The sequence below is a fragment of the Dendrobates tinctorius genome, unplaced genomic scaffold, assembly GCF_039654945.1.
Source record: "Dendrobates tinctorius isolate UK_male_01 unplaced genomic scaffold, ASM3965494v1 ptg000128l, whole genome shotgun sequence".
NCBI classification, from domain to species: domain Eukaryota; kingdom Metazoa; phylum Chordata; class Amphibia; order Anura; family Dendrobatidae; genus Dendrobates; species Dendrobates tinctorius.
The window spans coordinates 67,041-84,723 of NW_027361796.1; the positions used below are offsets into that span (position 1 = coordinate 67,041).

The 17,683-nt window shown below is 45.1% G+C and overlaps 1 protein-coding gene across 4 annotated transcripts in view; it reads left to right on the top strand.

The window, feature by feature from the left end:
* SMARCA2 (SWI/SNF related BAF chromatin remodeling complex subunit ATPase 2) overlaps positions 1–17,683 on the top strand; it is a 356,753-nt gene that overhangs the window by 64,274 nt on the left and 274,796 nt on the right. For all 4 annotated transcript variants that reach the window (XM_073542600.1, XM_073542602.1, XM_073542601.1 and 1 more), the window contains exons 6-9: positions 587–760; positions 3,114–3,287; positions 3,657–3,824; positions 11,188–11,241. In XM_073542600.1, the coding sequence (XP_073398701.1) occupies positions 587–760; positions 3,114–3,287; positions 3,657–3,824; positions 11,188–11,241 (570 nt within the window). The remainder of the gene's footprint in view (positions 1–586; positions 761–3,113; positions 3,288–3,656; positions 3,825–11,187; positions 11,242–17,683) is intronic.

A 17,683-nucleotide genomic window follows, 5' to 3' on the forward strand; every position in this document is an offset into this window, starting at 1 on the left:
CTTATTTTTCATTCTTTTTTTTACAGGGGTATGGTACCCAGGGCCTGGAGGACAGTCTCCTCTCCTCCACACCGTGGGTACCAACCGCACATAAGACTCTTCCCCTCATAGCCACATGCGGGAAGTAAGCGGTTCTCATGTATTCCTATGGGTGCGGAATCGCGGCAATTCTTTGCGACTCCGCAAAAAAGAATGAGCATGCTGCGTTTTTTTCCGCGATGCGATTCCGCCGTGGAAAAAAGCGCAGCATTAGCACAGCATGTGCGGAATGCCATATGAATGCATGGGGTGCGTTCTGTACGAGTTTTTTAAACGTTTTCGTGCTGAAAATCGTGGCAAAAATCGCTTAAAAATCGCATCGTGGGCACACAGCCTTAATGGTTTTTTTTCTTTCCCAGATGAGTATTCAATTTCTTTCTTAAATTTGGATCCAATAGTATTTACACATTTATTGTGTAGATATGATGGAGAGGGGATTATAGTTTGTCCATTCATGTACTGCAATGTGCTTTATTAAATCCACATGGGTCTCTAAAATAATTTCAAGCATTTTGTAATATTGAACTGCATTTTTTCTACTTCCTAGCTGAGACAGGAGGTTGTGGCGTGCATGCGTCGGGATACTACACTTGAGACAGCTCTGAACTCTAAGGCTTACAAGAGGAATAAGCGACAAACCCTTCGTGAAGCTCGTATGACCGAGAAACTTGAAAAGCAACAGAAAATTGAACAGGAACGGAAGCGCAGGCAAAAGCACCAGGTACAGCAAGCTTTGCTGGGATCGTAACACACAGTAACCATTGTAAACACCGTATTTTTCGGATTATAAGACTGACTTTTTGGGGAAAATGGGGGTGCGTCTTATAATGCGGGTGTACCTTACCGGTACCGTTGCTGCAGGCCGCAAGCTGGGATGAGGGGGTGCCAAGTGGGGCTGCGATGTCTCCGGTGCTGCAGGAGCAGAGTCTCCGCAGCACCAGAGACACCTGCAACCACACCGGACACTCGCAGAGGTGTGCCGCACATCGGAACACCCCCTCATCCCAGCCTGCAGCATCACCCAATTCCGACCCTGGGACCCCGCTTCACCGCAGCCACCACCCCCGGTAAGCAATAAGATGTATGGATTATAAGAAGCCCCACCATTTTATTGAAATTTTTTTTCCCCTGTTTTTATCCTCAAAATTTGGGATGCGTCTTATAATCCAAAAAATACAGTATACATTCCTGAGTCCAGCATTATGGGGTTTTATCTATATTTAAGTGGACCAACATTTAGATTGGTGAAAATTGTTTTAACGTATTTCAAATTTGCTAAAGGCGGAAGTGGCCATAGCAAACATGGCTGGCTACGCAGTCAGAAGAACAGAATATTGTAATTGTTATACAGGGTGGGCCACTTATATGGATACACCTGGGTGGGCCATTTATAAAGTTGGATCCAAAATGGCCGACTTCAGAATGACCGCCATGGTCACCACTAGAGATGAGCGACTTTGCCTTTTTTAGGGTCGAGTCGGGTTTCATGAAACCTGACTTTCTCAAAAGTCGAGTCGAAAGAAATCGGCCGACTATCTGGAAAAGTCGGAGGTCCGACTGAAACTCGAAACCCAATGCAAGTCAATGGGGAAGCAAAGTTGACAGGGAGTGGTGGACAGTAAACACACCTACATGCCGGACTGCTTTTTTAAAGTGCGCAAAATCGCGCTCTTTCTCGCGCTCTCTCTCGCGCTGTCGCTCGCGCGGTCTCTCGCTCTCTCTCCATCCACAGTGTACGTCCTTGCTCAGTGGCTGAAAAAAGTCACGTGCACGTATTCTGGGAAATCCGACTTTGGCGCTCGTTTTGCCGACCGCATGACCGACTACACGCTGTGGTCGGGTTTCCGTCGGCGAAACCCGACTTTGCCATAAGTCGGCGACTTATGAATCTGGCCGGCCTGTTTCGCTCCACTCTAGTCACCACCCATCTTGAAAAGTTTTCCCCCTCCCATATACTAATGTGCCGCAAACAGGAAGTTGATATCACCAACCATTCCCATTTTATTCAGGTGTATAAATGGCCCACCCTGTATATACAAGCTGTAAGGGGGTAGTCACTAGTGATGTGACTTGCTATATGATTGTATACATCCTGCTATTAGCTTCCGCCACGTAACAACGTCGGCCAATGCACTGCCAGCATAAGCGAGCGCTTATAGAGTAGGCACTAGTGCGGTCTTTATAGAACAGTCACGCCAGTATAGAGGTAACTAGTGTGCTTCTGTAAGTAGGATAATGTTGGCTAGTGGTGCCGTGCATTCACACTAGCTGGCAGTCATTAATGTTTGCCATCTAGTGTAAACGCTCGTCACCACTAGCCAGCACTAGCCTACTTAAAGAAGCACGCCTGATACTGTATCTCCTCTCCTGGCAGCCCTGGCACTTCCATGGACTGTGTCTGCAGAAACTGCATGATGATACTTAACTACAGGGTGGGCCATTTATATGGGTACACCTGGGTGGGCCATTTATAAAGTTGGATCCAAAATGGACGATTTCAGAATGGCCGTCATGGTCACCACCCATCTTGAAAAGTTTTCCCCCTCCCATATACTAATGTGCCGCAAACAGGAAGTTGATATCACCAACCATTCCCATTTTATTTAGGTGTATCCATATAAATGGCCCACCCTGTAGACTAATGATTCCAGTGTTCCACCACTGTTAAACGGAAGGACTGGTTCTGCTGACTTTTATTTAAAATTTTGCCCAGCTGTAGAGCCATACAAGTAGCATGTTTTGGTAATTCTTGCGAAAATGAAAATAAATTTTTTTAGCAAATAGGCACAATTTAATTGAATCCTCCCCCCCCCCCCCCCACACACACACACAGATGCTGGACAGTCCCTCTCTTACTTGCATACTGTGTGCTGTTTGTCATGCACCATACATTGTAAGGATAAGTGCAGAACTGACCACATTTGGATTGTAATTAAAGGTAGTGTGTGTTGGGGCTTACAGTATTTTATGGGTGTCGTGTTATGGCTTTACCCAACGACATTATCCTTTTTATCAATAGATTTCCTTTTATCCAATAGTCATTTTAACTGTATGTCTTATCTTCTCAATTATAGGAATATCTTAACAGTATATTGCAACATGCTAAAGACTTTAAAGAATACCACAGATCTGTCACTGGCAAAATCCAGAAACTTTCTAAAGCTGTGGCTACATGGCACGCAAACACGGAACGCGAACAGAAGAAAGAAACTGAACGAATTGAGAAGGAAAGAATGAGAAGATTGATGGTAAGTTGGCTGCTAAGAGACTACAATCCAGCTAGTAGAGGTAAAAGTGAGTTTCTAGTGTAGTTCCAATAATCTAGTTAGTTTTTTGGATGTGCGGCTTCATTTGCATCATCTTCTTGATTTTAAGCTTTTTGGACTGTAAGAAGGACCCCCATTTGATGAATTACATATTCTTTTTTTTCTCCTGAAGATTTTGGGTGCGTCTTATGGTTCAGTGCATGAGACGGTATATGCCTCAGTTTTGCGCCGTTACACGGTCTCTGTGTAGCCTTAGCTGTCAACGTTACATGCACCTTTACTTGGTCATGCATGCGCAGCTATGGAGATAAAACTTTTTATCCAGAGTGAGTGTTGTGCTGTTTTTAACAGGCGGAAGATGAAGAAGGCTACCGTAAGCTTATTGACCAGAAAAAGGATCGCCGTCTGGCCTACCTTCTCCAACAGACTGATGAGTATGTGGCTAATCTGACCAGTTTGGTTTGGGAGCATAAGCAAGCTCAGGCTGCCAAAGAGAAAAAAAAGAAGAGAAGAAAGAAGGTAATGACTTATCTGCCATGATGTACCATACCTTTATCACTGGATACAAGATCTTACAGCAGCAGATTAGTGTGTTTTTCAGCACCCTGCTGTACACTGTCACTAGTTTTAGTAGCAGTGTTTTAACATTGTTATAAGGATTACAGACAGTATAGAGGACTGCAGCCTGGTGTGTTTTTATTATTTTGTAGTCTGCAGCTATTTGTTATCACTTGTACGCACGAGAAATTTAGTCCATTCAACATAACACTAGTACATTTTTTGGCGTCAGTAGCTACAATTTCTGTTTCTGGGTTACAACCTGGAAAACTGCATAGGTGTGAATTTCATTTTACTGGTGGTATCTAGCTGTATGTACAGTTTGGAAGAATTGCTTCTGCTATTACTAAACAATTGCCCACATATAATAATAATCTTTATACTGTATAGCGCCAACATAGTCCGCAGCGCTTTACAGTTTATTCTGGTTCTACTTGGAAATAAAATACGTTATCAAATACAATAAACAATATGGTTTCATTTAAAGCAGCACTACCCTGTAAGGCCAAGAAGATTGGCTAAGCAGATGGATATAATGTCCATTATTGAGAAAGCTAAAGTTTAGAGATTTACATTTTTACAACGGTACCAGGAAGTACGGACACTGGCTTTTGACATCTTTGCAAAGATTTCTGTTGCATCGATGCTAGCTAAGTGATAGAAAAAATGTATAGTGGTTTTTATGCTGGGTGGATTTTTTTTTTCTTTTTATGATGCATGTATCTATCAGTTGCACAGATGGCTGACTGTGAAGTCTAGCAAGACTTGCTAAAATAGCACCAGCAGCAAGCTGTTAATATGTTGGCTGTATTCAAGAACACATTCATTTCCATGCTTGCGCATGGTTATTGATCACTGCATTTACTTCTCCTTTTTCTTAACTACAAAATTCACATATTGTATTTACATCTGTGACAAGAAAGATTGCGCTGTGAATAAATACTATTTAACTCCCCATCCCATCAATCTTATTCTGTTTCCCTTATATAATTGTTTGCTTTCATTCTCAAGTATAAAAAAGAGATACCGCCAGACCTATTCCAATCATTTCCCACAAATGGTCCCATTACTACCATTTAAATGGCCATATGGAACCAGATCAGCTCTCTTTGCTGACTGTTGAGCCTTTTTTCTGTATGTAACATAAATTACACTAGAACCTATACTACCATGATTTTTTCTTTACATCTGGTATATGTTTAGCGTATTGATTTCTGGGAATAGAAAATGGATGAAATATAACTTTTAATTAAACAATAAAAAGGTAACCTAATAACCTGATTTAAAAACTGCTTAAGTGCAAGTGAATGTTGTGCCAAATGGACGCAACTGACAATCTAAATCAATGTGTAGGTTATACCCCAAATATCAGAAGTTCAACTGCTAGTATACTACAGCAAGGCTTTTTATCAGTGTTCTACTGAGTCCATTTAAAAAGAATCAACTATGGGTACAACTAAAACCAGTGGTACTCCGACATACAAAGATTCAAATTGGTGCTTACATTGGTTCTCCTTCTAAGGCTATCGGACCTATTGTCAGCAGATACATAAATAACTACAGTTCATGCCACTGCATGTAGCTTCTTGTGAAATGTGGTAACATGTAGAAGACTTGGGGTACTTGACATGTTTTTGATAGAAAAAATATACAAAATAGAATCTGCCGCACTCAAATAGTAGATGATAGTGCAAATACAAGTATTTCTTTATTATTCTGTACAAGCATCACCAGGTGCATGAAATAAGTGATTGGCTATTCTGAACAGCCAATCGGAGCATTTCTCATTGTTTCAGTCAATCAGATTGCCTGAAACACTGATGTCCAAGCCTAGGATCGAGAACCAATCCTAGGCTGGTGCCTGGCATCACCAGGCATCGCCAGAAAGGATTCTTGCGCGATTGACGATAACATTGATCTCGCCATTCGCAGGGCACAGCCGCGGTGTGCCCTGCCCAGTGATCTGCCTAGGATCGGAGCTGTAAGGCTAGTTTCACATTAGCGTTTACGGCCGCGGCGTCGGGCTGCGCACGGCCGCTGCTAAGCCCCGCCCCTGCCGCGCCTCCACCGGTGGCTCCGCCTACGGACACATGACGCTGTATGCGTCCTGCGTCCCCTATCTTTAGCACTGGGGACGCAGGCCGTGCGCAGTATGCGTTTGGCGGCGCATACGTCCTTTTGACGCTGCGCCAAACGCAACAGGTTGCAATTTGGTGCGCTCGGCGCAGCGTCAAAAGGACGCATGCGCCGCTAAACGCATACTGCGCATGGCCTGCGTCCCCAGTGCTAAAGATAGAGGACGCATGCAGCGTCATGCGTCTGTAGGCGGAGCTACCGGCGGAGGCATGGCAGGGGCGGGGCTTGTCGGGCTGCGCACGGCCGCCGCTGCTGCGGCCGTAAACGCTAATGTGAAACTAGCCTAAGAGCACCGTTCTTAGGACGGTGCCTAGCAATGCCAGGCATAGCCTGGACACGCTGATTAGCGCAATCGACGATTACATCGACCGCGCCAATCACAGGCCACAGCCGCGATGTGATCGCGTTGTGACCTGCCTGTGCCCTGGGTTTGACCTGCCTAGGATCGGAGCTCTGAGCTCCGATCCAAGGCTGTTTCCTGGCAATGCCAGCCTCACCCGGGCCAGCTCTGATTGGTGTGATCGATGTTATCATCGATTGCATCAATGACAGGGCACAGCAGCAGTGTGACCGCTCTGTGACTGCACTGCAGGTCCTCAAACAAGCTGAGGATTCCTGCAGAGCGGTCATGCTACAGAATATGCTGCTGTGCTGGGCTTTGTGGTGCCAAAGAAACCTTTGACACCACAATCCCTGCTGAACAAAGAACAGAAGAAGACAAGACAGAAGAAAGAAAAGACAACAGTTCTAAGTGTTTTGATCCCTTCCCCCGCTGTTTACTCATCAGCTCATGGCTGCTGTTTTCCATTTTTCTTTCTCAATCCCCCCCTGCCCACCCTGTGTGCACATCCAGCAGCCACTGAGCTTTGATAAGTGATGCAGTTCACTCGTCAGAGCTTGTGCCTGCTGTTTTAGACACTTTTCTTTTTTGCCACCTCTGTGCGCACATCCAGCAGCCGCCGAGCTTTGAAAAGTGATGCAGTTCACTCATCAGAGCTCCTGCCTGCTATTTTACACTTTTCTTTTCACTGACATTTTTTTTTCTCCCTGGTTGCTGTTTTTTTTTTTTTTTTTCAGACAAAAGTTTACACAAAGCACTACCTCACACAATCACCATATTCATAAAAAAATTTGTCCTGTTCGTCCCAGCAACACAATGCGGTGAAGGAGGCATATGATTTCCTTGCCTCCAACACTGATGGCGAGGGAGAGAATCCCACATTTCTTTATTTTTCAGATTCGTCTTCCTCTTCCTCATCTTCCTCCTCGGGTCCCAGGACAGAAGATGAAGCATCGCTTCCTATTCCAGAAGATCAACCAGGGCACCCAATTACGGACCCTGTATGGACCTCGCCCCCCGAAAATTGAGTCACTGATTCCTGATTTTGTGGCAGAATCGGGAATCAAGTTTGACACCACCGGCCTCCCAGAACTAACTTTTTTTTTTTTTTTTTTAAAAAGTCATCTCTGAGGATTTTGTTAACCTCATGGTGGGACAAACTAATTTGTATGCTCATCAATTTTTGGCACAAAACCCCGGTTCATCATTTTCTAACTGGTCTCCTGTAGACGCAGTTGAAATTATGCAGTTTTGGGGCCTAGTCCTTCACATGGGGATCCTGAAGAAGCCAGAATATCAGCAATAATTGGAGTGTTCATGTTTTATACAACACTACAGTGTTCCGAATGGTCATGGCCCGGACGCTTTTTGAGGCCATCCAAAATTCCTGCATTATACCGATAATGCACAGTTTCCCCCACGAGATGACCCCAACTTTGACCGTCTGTTAAAGTTCGGCCGGTCATCGAACACTTCAACAAAAAGTTTGGTAACGTGTACGTGCCCCAAAGGAATATCTGTGTAGATGAGTCCTTAATTCATTTTAAGGGAAGGCTCAGTTTCCGTCAGTACCTGCCCAGGAGCAGGTACGGAATTAAACTATAAGCTGTATGCGAGTACCTCAGGGTACACCCATAGGATTAGCGTTTATGAAGGGGAGGACACTCGGATTGAACCCCCTGAATGTTACCCTGTTTTGGCAGTCAGTGGGAAAATTGTGGGATTCGGTGCACCCACTGCTGGATAAAGGTTATCACCTCTACACGGATAACTTTTATACCAGCATCCCACTCTTCAGAACCCTCTCTGCACGATGTACTGCGGCCTGCTGTACTGCCGCAAAATCAGAGAGGCCTACCAAAAACGTTACTTGGGCAGATGCTCAGAAGGGGTGACAGCAGAGCCCAATGTAGCAACCACCTGCTGGTTGTCAAGTTCAAGAACAAAAGGGATGTCCTTCTCTTGACCACCATACATGGTGACAGCTGCACCCTCAACACTGTACGAGGTACCTCTACACAGGTCAGAAAACCGGACTCTGTACTGGATACAACAAAAACAAGGGGGGACGTTGATCTCTCTGATCAACTCCTCCAGCCGTACAGTGCTTTGAGAAAGGCCAAGGTGTGGTACAAAAAGCTGGCTGTGCACATCGTACAAATGGCAATGCTCAACGTTTTCCTGCTGTAAAGATGTGCAGGCCAGACTCCTACGTCGTATTTTCAGTTCCAGGAGGTAGTGAATAAGGCCCTGATATTTAGCACTCAGGAAGGAGCAGGCCTCAGTACTTCTGGAACTGAAGGTGCTCGTATCATACCAGGTCAACATTTCTCGTGTTGGGGTCCCTCAAACTGGAAAAATGGAAGGTAGCAAAAGAGGTACCGAATGTGTTACAAAAGGGGAATACGCAATGACTCCATTTTATCAATGCGACACCTGCCCCAACAAACCTGGCCTGTGTATGAAAGATTGCGTCAAACTGGACCACACCTCCATGCACTACTAAATTCATTTCTGACTTGCACAACTGACACATGACAACCTGACAAACACTACATAACTTACGTATACCACTACATTATAAAATTCACATACCAGGAAACAGTAGATTAGTTTAAAAAAGGGGGCACTTGTTGGGGCATTGCCACTGTTTAGGCACATCTAGATAAGTTCCTTAAGGGGTCTAGTTTCCAAAATGAGGTCACTTGTGGGGTTTTTTGTTAACTAGGCACATCAGGGGCTCTGCTAACCCAACATGACCATTCCATCAAAGTCTGTTCCAATAATTTATTTCTATAGCACCAACATATTCCGCAGCACTTCACTACTTCCCATCTGAGCCCTGACGTGTGGCCAAACAGTAGTTTTCCCACATATGGGGTAACAGCGTACTTGTGAACAACTTTTGGGAGTCAATTTCTCCTCTTACCCTTGGGAAAATTAAAAATTGGGAACTAAATGATCATTTTTTTGGAAAAAATGATTTTTTGTTTTCACGGTCGGGCGGTATAAACTTTAGTGAAACACTTGGGGGTTCAAAGTGCTCACCACACACATAAGTTCCTTGAGGGGTCTAGTTTCCAAAATGGGGTCTCTTGTGGGTGTTTTCCACTGTATAGGCACTTCAGGGGCTCTCCAAACGCAACACGGAGTCCGATCTCATTTTCAGCCAATTTTGCGTTGAAAAAGGGAACTGGCGCTCCTCTTCCCAGCTCAGCCGTGTGTCTAAACAGTGGTTTTTCCCGATATATTGGGTATTGGCATGTTCAGGATAAATTGTATTACTTTGGGGTAATTTTTTCCGGTTACCTTAATGAAATTAAAAAAAAAAAAATCTAAAGTTACATTTTAGTGAAAAAAAAGTAAATGTCCATTTTTTTCCTTTCACATTCCATTAATTCCTGTGAAGCACCTGAAGGGTTAATATACTTCTTGAATGTGGTTTTGATCAGCTTGAGAGGTTATTCACATAAGTCCAAATATGTTCCAACCAACCTCAAAAATCTTACACCTTACACTTCACTTTCAAACTATTTAAGACACATGTCTGATTTCAAACATCCAATTGCTTCTAAGCTCCCAGTTTCTTGTACTTACGGTATGTACCATGGTACCCTTTGTTAATTCCTATGTTTAAATTTTATTATCTTTTAAATAATTGTAATAAAATGTTTTGATTTTATTCGCGCTTATGCCTCTATATCCCTTTTAATATTTTTTCTGGGAATGAGAAGAAAATAAAAATTTGTTCCAGTTCCTTTTAAAATTTTTTTTATCCTTTTAATGATTCCAAAAAAGTTTTCACACGATAAAAACTCCACAGACAGTGTGCAAATATAGGTGCAAGTTCCGATCTATTACAGATCTTTCTCAAAGCTGTGGAGGTTTTAATCGTGTGAAAACTTTTTTGGAGTCATTAAAGGATAACATTTTTTAAAAGGAGCTGGAACAATTTTTTTTTTCTTATCATTGATAAGATGACATCGTATCGGGATGGAGTTTCGTGCACCTGATTGTCTGGTTGGTGAACTGGCTTTGGTTTCATACCACTTTCTTTATAAAATTTCTGGGAATACTGTATGGTCAGCTTGAGGGGTGCAGCTTTTAGAATGATGTCACGTTTGTGTATTATAGACTCCTCAAAGTGACTTCAAATGTGATGTGGTCCCTTAAAAAAAAAAAAAAAGCAAGCAAAAAAAAGGTTTTGTAAATTTTGTTGTAAAAATGAGAAATCGCTGGTCAACTTTTAACCCTTATAACTTCCTAACAAAAAAAGCTTCCAAAATTGTGCTGATGTAAAGTAGACATGTGTGAAATATTACCTATTAAGTTCTTTATGTGACACATCTCTCTGTTTAAGGGCATGAAAATTCAAAGTGTGAAAATGGCAAAATTTGCCAAATTTTCACCAAATTTCCAATTTTTACACAAACGCAAGTTTGTGAAGTACAATATGTCACGAAAAAACATTCTCAGAATCGCTAAGATCCGTTGAAGCGTTCCAGATTAATTACATCATAAAGGGACAGTGGTCTGAATTGTAAAAATTGGCCTGGTCATTAACATGCAAACCACCATCGGGGGGGGGTCAAGGGGTTAATCAGTCTTACAGATAACTTTCTGAAAATGCTGCTGTCTGGTTGTTCATGTTGTACCTGATGTCTGGCTATTGTTGACTTGCTTTCCTGCCACTTTAAGATATGCCATTCCATCATGGTTACAAAAGAATTACAGTCTACAATGTGTCCATTTTAGAGTCTGTCTTGTATACATCATTGCAAGGCTTTCTTTGTATTTTAGTAAGAGTGTTTAAAAGGATCTACTAGCCATTTCAATTTTGTTTTACAGAAGGTGGAAGAAAATGCAGAAGGAATTGGATCTGGACTTGGTCCTGATGGAGAGGTATTGTGAAAAAGTTACATTATGCATTAGGCTAGTTTCACACTAGCGTTTAAACGACGTGCCACGCCCCCTGCTGGCTCCGTGCCCGCCCCTTCCTGTTATCGCCTCCTCCGAGCGCAGAGGGCTGCATGCGTTATGCGCACCCTATCTTTAGCATAGGGTGCGCAGGCCGTGCGCAACTATGAATATAGCGTACCTCCAAAAATGCGCAGCGCACGCTATATTCATAGTTGCGCACGGCCTGCGCACCCTATGCTAAAGATAGGGTGCGCATAACGCATGCAGCCCTCTGCGCTCGGAGGAGGCGATAACAGGAAGGGGCGGGCAGGGAGCCGGCAGGGGGCGTGGCTTAGCGGCGCCGTGCGTGCGTCGTTTAAACGCTAGTGTGAAACTAGCCTTATAACTTCTGTATGGTAAAAAAAACCCTCTGTTTCACATCCAAAATTCTACATAGGAAAATACCCTTAGGGTATCTTCACACGTAGCGGTTTTTATGTTTTTGCTTGAAAAATGCAGGCTATGGCCAGGAAACAGCAATGTAAATAGTTTGTATTTCTACTGCGCCAACATATTTTGCTGTAATTTAGAATTTTTATTACGTTTTTGGTGGAGCTGTTCGTGTTTTTTTTCCTTTTGATAAGCCATTTTGGTTCAATAAAGAAAAACTGCAGTTAAAGCTCTGAACTAATTGTGTCGCAGATTTTAAAACGCACACCACAGGTCAAAAAAGCAAGGAAAAAAATGCACTGTATGGGAGTGATATCTTTAGAATCTCATTCTGCTGTTATTGTAAAACAAGGCGTTTTGTTGTTTTTCCTTTTACGAAAAATGCGAAGAAAAACATCAAAATTATTTCAATTTATCCAAATGTAAAGTGTCCAAATGTTATATGATTGCTTGCCTTTTTGTTATTTTACTGTGTAAACCCTTAAATAGGTTGTCTTATGTTAGCTTGCAAAAGCACACTGCTCTCCAGCCTCCTAGCTTTGGCTTGTTGGGAACTGATGTGGTCCTGCATGAATGACCCCTCAGACCATCGACATGGTTGCGTTTCTGGTCCAAACTGTGTACTTTTCATTGCTGCAAGCAAAGGTAGCTTGGCCTCTGCAGCATGTTGTATGAAACCATTCAGAGGAGCTGGTCCAACAGCTACGTTATTAATGGCCATCCGAAGAGAGTCCTGAGAACTGCCTCCTAAGGCCGGTTTCACATTTGCGCTTTATAGCGCAGCGACGGCCGCCGCCGCTAAGCCCCGCCCCCTCCCAGCTCCCTGCCCGCCCCATCCGGTCATCGCCGCCTACTATTGCACATGGACGCTTGCGATCTGCGCACCCTATCTTCAGCATAGGGTGCGCAGATCATGCGCTGGCCGTGCGCTAGCAGGATTTTGCCGTGCGCTGCACACTTTTGAAGGTGCGCCGTGCGCGCCAAAATACAACATGCTGCGTTCGGTGCACACGGGCACACCTTCAAAAGTGCGCAGCACACGGCAAAATCCTGCTAGCGCACGATCTGCGCACCCTATGCTAAAGATAGGGTGCGCAGATCGCAAGCGTCCATGTGCGCTAGTAGGCGACGATGACCGAATGGTGCGGGGAGGGGGCGGGGCTTAGCGGCGGCCGTGCGCTATAAAGCGCAAATGTGAAACCGGCCTAACTGTCAGCATTTTAAGGACTTCTATTCGTTTGCCTGGTGCAACATCACGTGCGTTATATATATCATGTCTGTCTGTAACCGAAATCGCGGGTCGCTGGCGGCCGCGACCTATCAGCAACAGGCGCAGCTGTCTGTAACTGTAAGCTGCGCCTGCCGCTGGTGGCCGCGACCAGTCAGCGGCGGGCGCAGTTGGGCGCAACGCTCAATGGGGTGGCAGGCCTTGATCTGTAAAAAAGAGAATTAAAATAAAAAAAATGTTATTCTCACCTTCCGACGGCCTCTGATCTTCTTTCCACGCGCCTGGCCTCGCGGTCCCAGTAATGCCTTGCGCCTTAGACCGGACATGATGTCACTCTTGCGAGAGTGCGACGTCATCAGCGGTGTTTCGCGCAATGCATTACTGGGACCGCGAAGCTGGGCGCGTGGAAAGAAGATCGGAGGCTGTTGGAAGGTGAGTATATAACTATTTTTTTTTTTTTTTTAACAGAGACCATGTATACCAGGAAAGGTGGGTGAGGGGGTCCATGCATACCAGGAAAAGGGGGTGAGGGGGACCATACATACCAGCAAAGGGGGGTGAGGGGGACCATGCGTACCAGGAAAGGGGGGTGAGGGTAACCATACATACCGGCAAAGGGGGGTGAGGGTGACCATACATACCAGCAAAGGGGGGTGAGGGTGACCATACATACCAGCAAAGGGGGGTGAGGGTGACCATACATACCAGCAAAGGGGGGTGAGGGTGACCATACATACCAGCAAAGGGGGGTGAGGGTGACCATACATACCAGCAAAGGGGGGTGAGGGTGACCATACATACCAGCAAAGGGGGGTGAGGGTGACCATACATACCAGCAAAGGGGGGTGAGGGTGACCATACATACCAGCAAAGGGGGGTGAGGGGGACCATGCATACCAGCAAAGGTAGGTGAGGGGGACCATGCATACCAGCAATGGGGGGGTGAGGGGGACCATGCATACCAGCAATGGGGGGGAGGGAGGGGGACCATTCATACCAGGAAAGGGGTGTGAGGGTGACCATGCATACCACCAATGGGGGGGTGAGGGGGACCATGCATACCAGCAATGGGTGGGGGTGATGGGGACCATGCATACCAGCAATGGGGGGGTGAGGGGGACCATGCATACCAGCAATGGGGGGGTGAGGGGGACCACGCATACCAGCAATGGGGGGGGTGAGGGGGACCACGCATACCAGCAATGGGGGGGGGGGTGAGGGGGACCATGCATACCAGCAATGGGGGGTGAGGGGGACCATACATACCAGCAATGGGGGGGAGGGGGACCATTCATACCAGGAAAGGGGGGTGAGGGTGACCATGCATACCACCAATGGGGGGGTGAGGGGGACCATGCATGCCAGCAATGGGGAGGGGAGGAGGGACCATGCATACCAGCAATGGGGGGGAGGGGGGACCATGCATACCAGCAATGGGGGGAGGGGGACCATGCATACCAGCAATGGGGGGAGGGGGACCATGCATACCAGCAATGGGGGGGAGGGGGACCATGCATACCAGCAATGGGGGGGAGGGGGACCATGCATACCAGCAATGGGGGGGGAGGGGGACCATGCATACCAGGAAAGGGGGGTGAGGGTGACCATACATACCAGCAACGGGGGTGAGGGGAACCATGCATACCAGCAATGGGGGGGGAAGGGGACCATGCATACCACCAATGGGGGGGGAAGGGGGACCATGCATACCAGGTAAGGGGGGGTGAGGGTGACCATGCATACCAGGATAAGGGGGTGAGGGTGACCATGCTTACCAGGAAAGGGAGATGAGGGGACCATGCATACCAGGAATGGGGGGGTGACGGGACCATGCATACCAGGAAAGGGAGGTGAGCGGGCCATGCATACCAGGAAAGAGGGGTGACGGGACCATGCAAACCAGGAAAGGGGGGTGACGGGACCATGCATACCAGGAAAGGGGGGTGACGGGACCATGCATACCAGGAAAGGGAGGTGAGGGGGCCATGCATACCAGGAAAGAGGGGTGACGAGACCTTGCAAACCAGGAAAGGGAGGGGTGACGGGACCATGCATACCAGGAAAGGGGGGTGACGGGACCATGCATACCAGGAAAGAGGGATCAGGGGGACCATGCATACCAGGATTGGAGGGTGAGGGTACCATGCTTACCAGGATTGGGGGGTGAGGGGGTTTACCATGCATATCAGGATTGGGGGGTGAGGGGACCATGCATATCAGGATTGGGGGTGAGGGGATCATGCATATCAGGATTGGGGCATGAGGGGACCATGCATACCACCAAAGGGGGGTGACGGGACCATGCATAGCAGGAAAGGGGGGTGAGGGGACCGTGCATACCAGGATTGGGGGGTGAGAGGACCATGCATATCAGGATTGGGGGGTGCATTATTGCATTATTATTAAAACTTCATAAATAAACTACATACATATTCTAGAATACCCGATGCATTAGAATCGGGCCACCATCTAGTGTTAAAATAATAATGTCGCCCTAGGCCGGCTAATAAAGAGGAGCCAGTGATGCCGCAAGATAGTAGGCGGGTTCGCAAAGCTCCTGTTCAGCGGCCATAAAATATTGCTGTGGCTGCAGGCCTACGTCCTGCAAATTGATTTGCATAATCTCTTGTTATTTTAGTAAGTTTAAGTCTTCAGATCATGATCTAACACAAAGTGAAACGAGTAGATGGAAAATTCCATTTTTTATATTAAAATGTAGGTTTAGCCATAATTTTTTTTCATTTTCTGATCACGTAATAGAAGAAAAAACAAACCACTAATTTTTATGCCATTTTTTTTTTTTGCCCAAGTACAGCAATATATTATATTGTATACTACTGTTTCGGCACATGGTATTGCTTGGAATGTTTTTCTGTCACCATATTGTATTTACAGAGCCCTTGATTTTTTAAAGAGGAACCTCTTCCTCTCCCTCCCTAAACTTAAGGGCATATCCACCATGCTTCACTGTTGCCTGGGAAACTTTAATTATTGTGCCACTTTCCAGTTTCTCAGCAAACAAACAGCCTTCTGTTACAGCCACATGATTATTTCGATTTCTCAGTCCAGAGCACCTACTGCCATATTTGTGCACCCAAGTTCCAATGTTTTCTTACATAGAATCATAGAATCGTAGAGTTGGAAGGGACCTCCTGGGCCATCTGGTCCAACCCCCTGCTGAAAGCAGGATTCGCTAAATCATTCCAGACAGATGTCTGTCCAGCCTCTGTTTGAAGACTTCTATTGAAGGAGAACTCGCCACCTCTCGTGGCAGCCTGTTCCACTCATTGATCACTCTAACTGTCAAAAAGTTTTTTCTAATATCTAATCTGTGTCTCCTCCCATTTAGTTTCATCCCATTGCTTCTAGTCTTTCCTTGTGCAAATGAGAATAAAGATGATCCTTCTACAATGTGACAGCCCTTGAGATATTTGTAGACAGCTATTAAGTCTCCTCTCAGTCTTCTCTTCTGCAAGCTAAACATTCCCAAATTCTGCAACCTTTCCTCATGAGACAGGGTTTGCCGACCGGTCACCATTCTGGTCGCTCTTTTCTGAACTTGCTCCAGTTTGCTGATGTCTTTTTTTTTTTTTTTTTTTTTTTTTAAATGTGGCGCCCAAAACTGGACACAGTATTCCAGATGAGGTCACATGTGCTGTTGCTTAGCCCTATTCCTCCCATTTTGTATATGTTTTTTTCATTGTCAAGATGTAGTACTTTGCATTTTTCCCTGTTAAAAACCATTCTGTTAGTTGCTGCTCACTGCTCCAGTTTATTTATATCTTTTTGAATCCTCTCTCTCTCTTCTCTAGTATTAGCTATCCCTTCTAGCTTTGTGTCATCAGCAAATTTAATCAGTTTACCCTCAATTCCTTCATCTAAATCGTTGATAAAGATGTTGAACAATACAGGGCCCAGGACAGAGCCCTGTGGTACCCCACTTGAGACATTCTTCCAACTGGATGTGCAGCCATTTGCGACCTCTCTTTGGGTCTGATCACTAAGCCAGTTATGAATCCACCTAACAGTTGCCTTGTCCATTCCATACTTCGTCATTTTTTCAATAAAGATTGTGTGAGATACTTTGTCAAATGCTTTGCTGAAGTCAAGATATACTATATCTACAGCATTTCCCTGATCCACCCAATCAGTGATTCTGTCATAGAAGGAAATTAAGTTAGTCTGACATGACTTATTAGTTACAAACCCATGCTGACTCTGTTTAATCACTTCATTCTTATTCAAGTACTTACATGTTGTTTAATAATTTGTTCAAAGATCTTTCCTGGTATAGAAGTCACTCACCAGCCTATAGTTGTCTGGGTCCACCTTCTTCCCCTTTTTGAAGAGAGGAACAACATTTGCTCTTCTCAAGTCTTTTGGGACTTCTCCTGTTCTCCAAGAATTTTCAAAGATTATGGAGAGGGGTTCAAAAATTTCTTCTGCTATCTCCTTCAGTACTCTGGGGTGTAATTCATCTGGACCTGGAGACTTGAATTCATTTAGGTTAGCTAAGTGTTTCCTCACTATCTTTCTGTTTATAGATATCCTGGATTCTTCTATTCCCTTAATAGGACAGTGAAGAACCGTTGATGTTACATTTCCTTTCTGAGAGAAAACAGATGCAAAATAGGAATTTAAAAGTTCGGCCTTCTCAACATCCTGTCTTACCATTTCATCATTTTCACCCTGTAAAAATCTATAGCATCTTTGACTTTTCTTTTACTTTTGACATATCCCCAAAATCCTTTATTATTGCTTTTGACA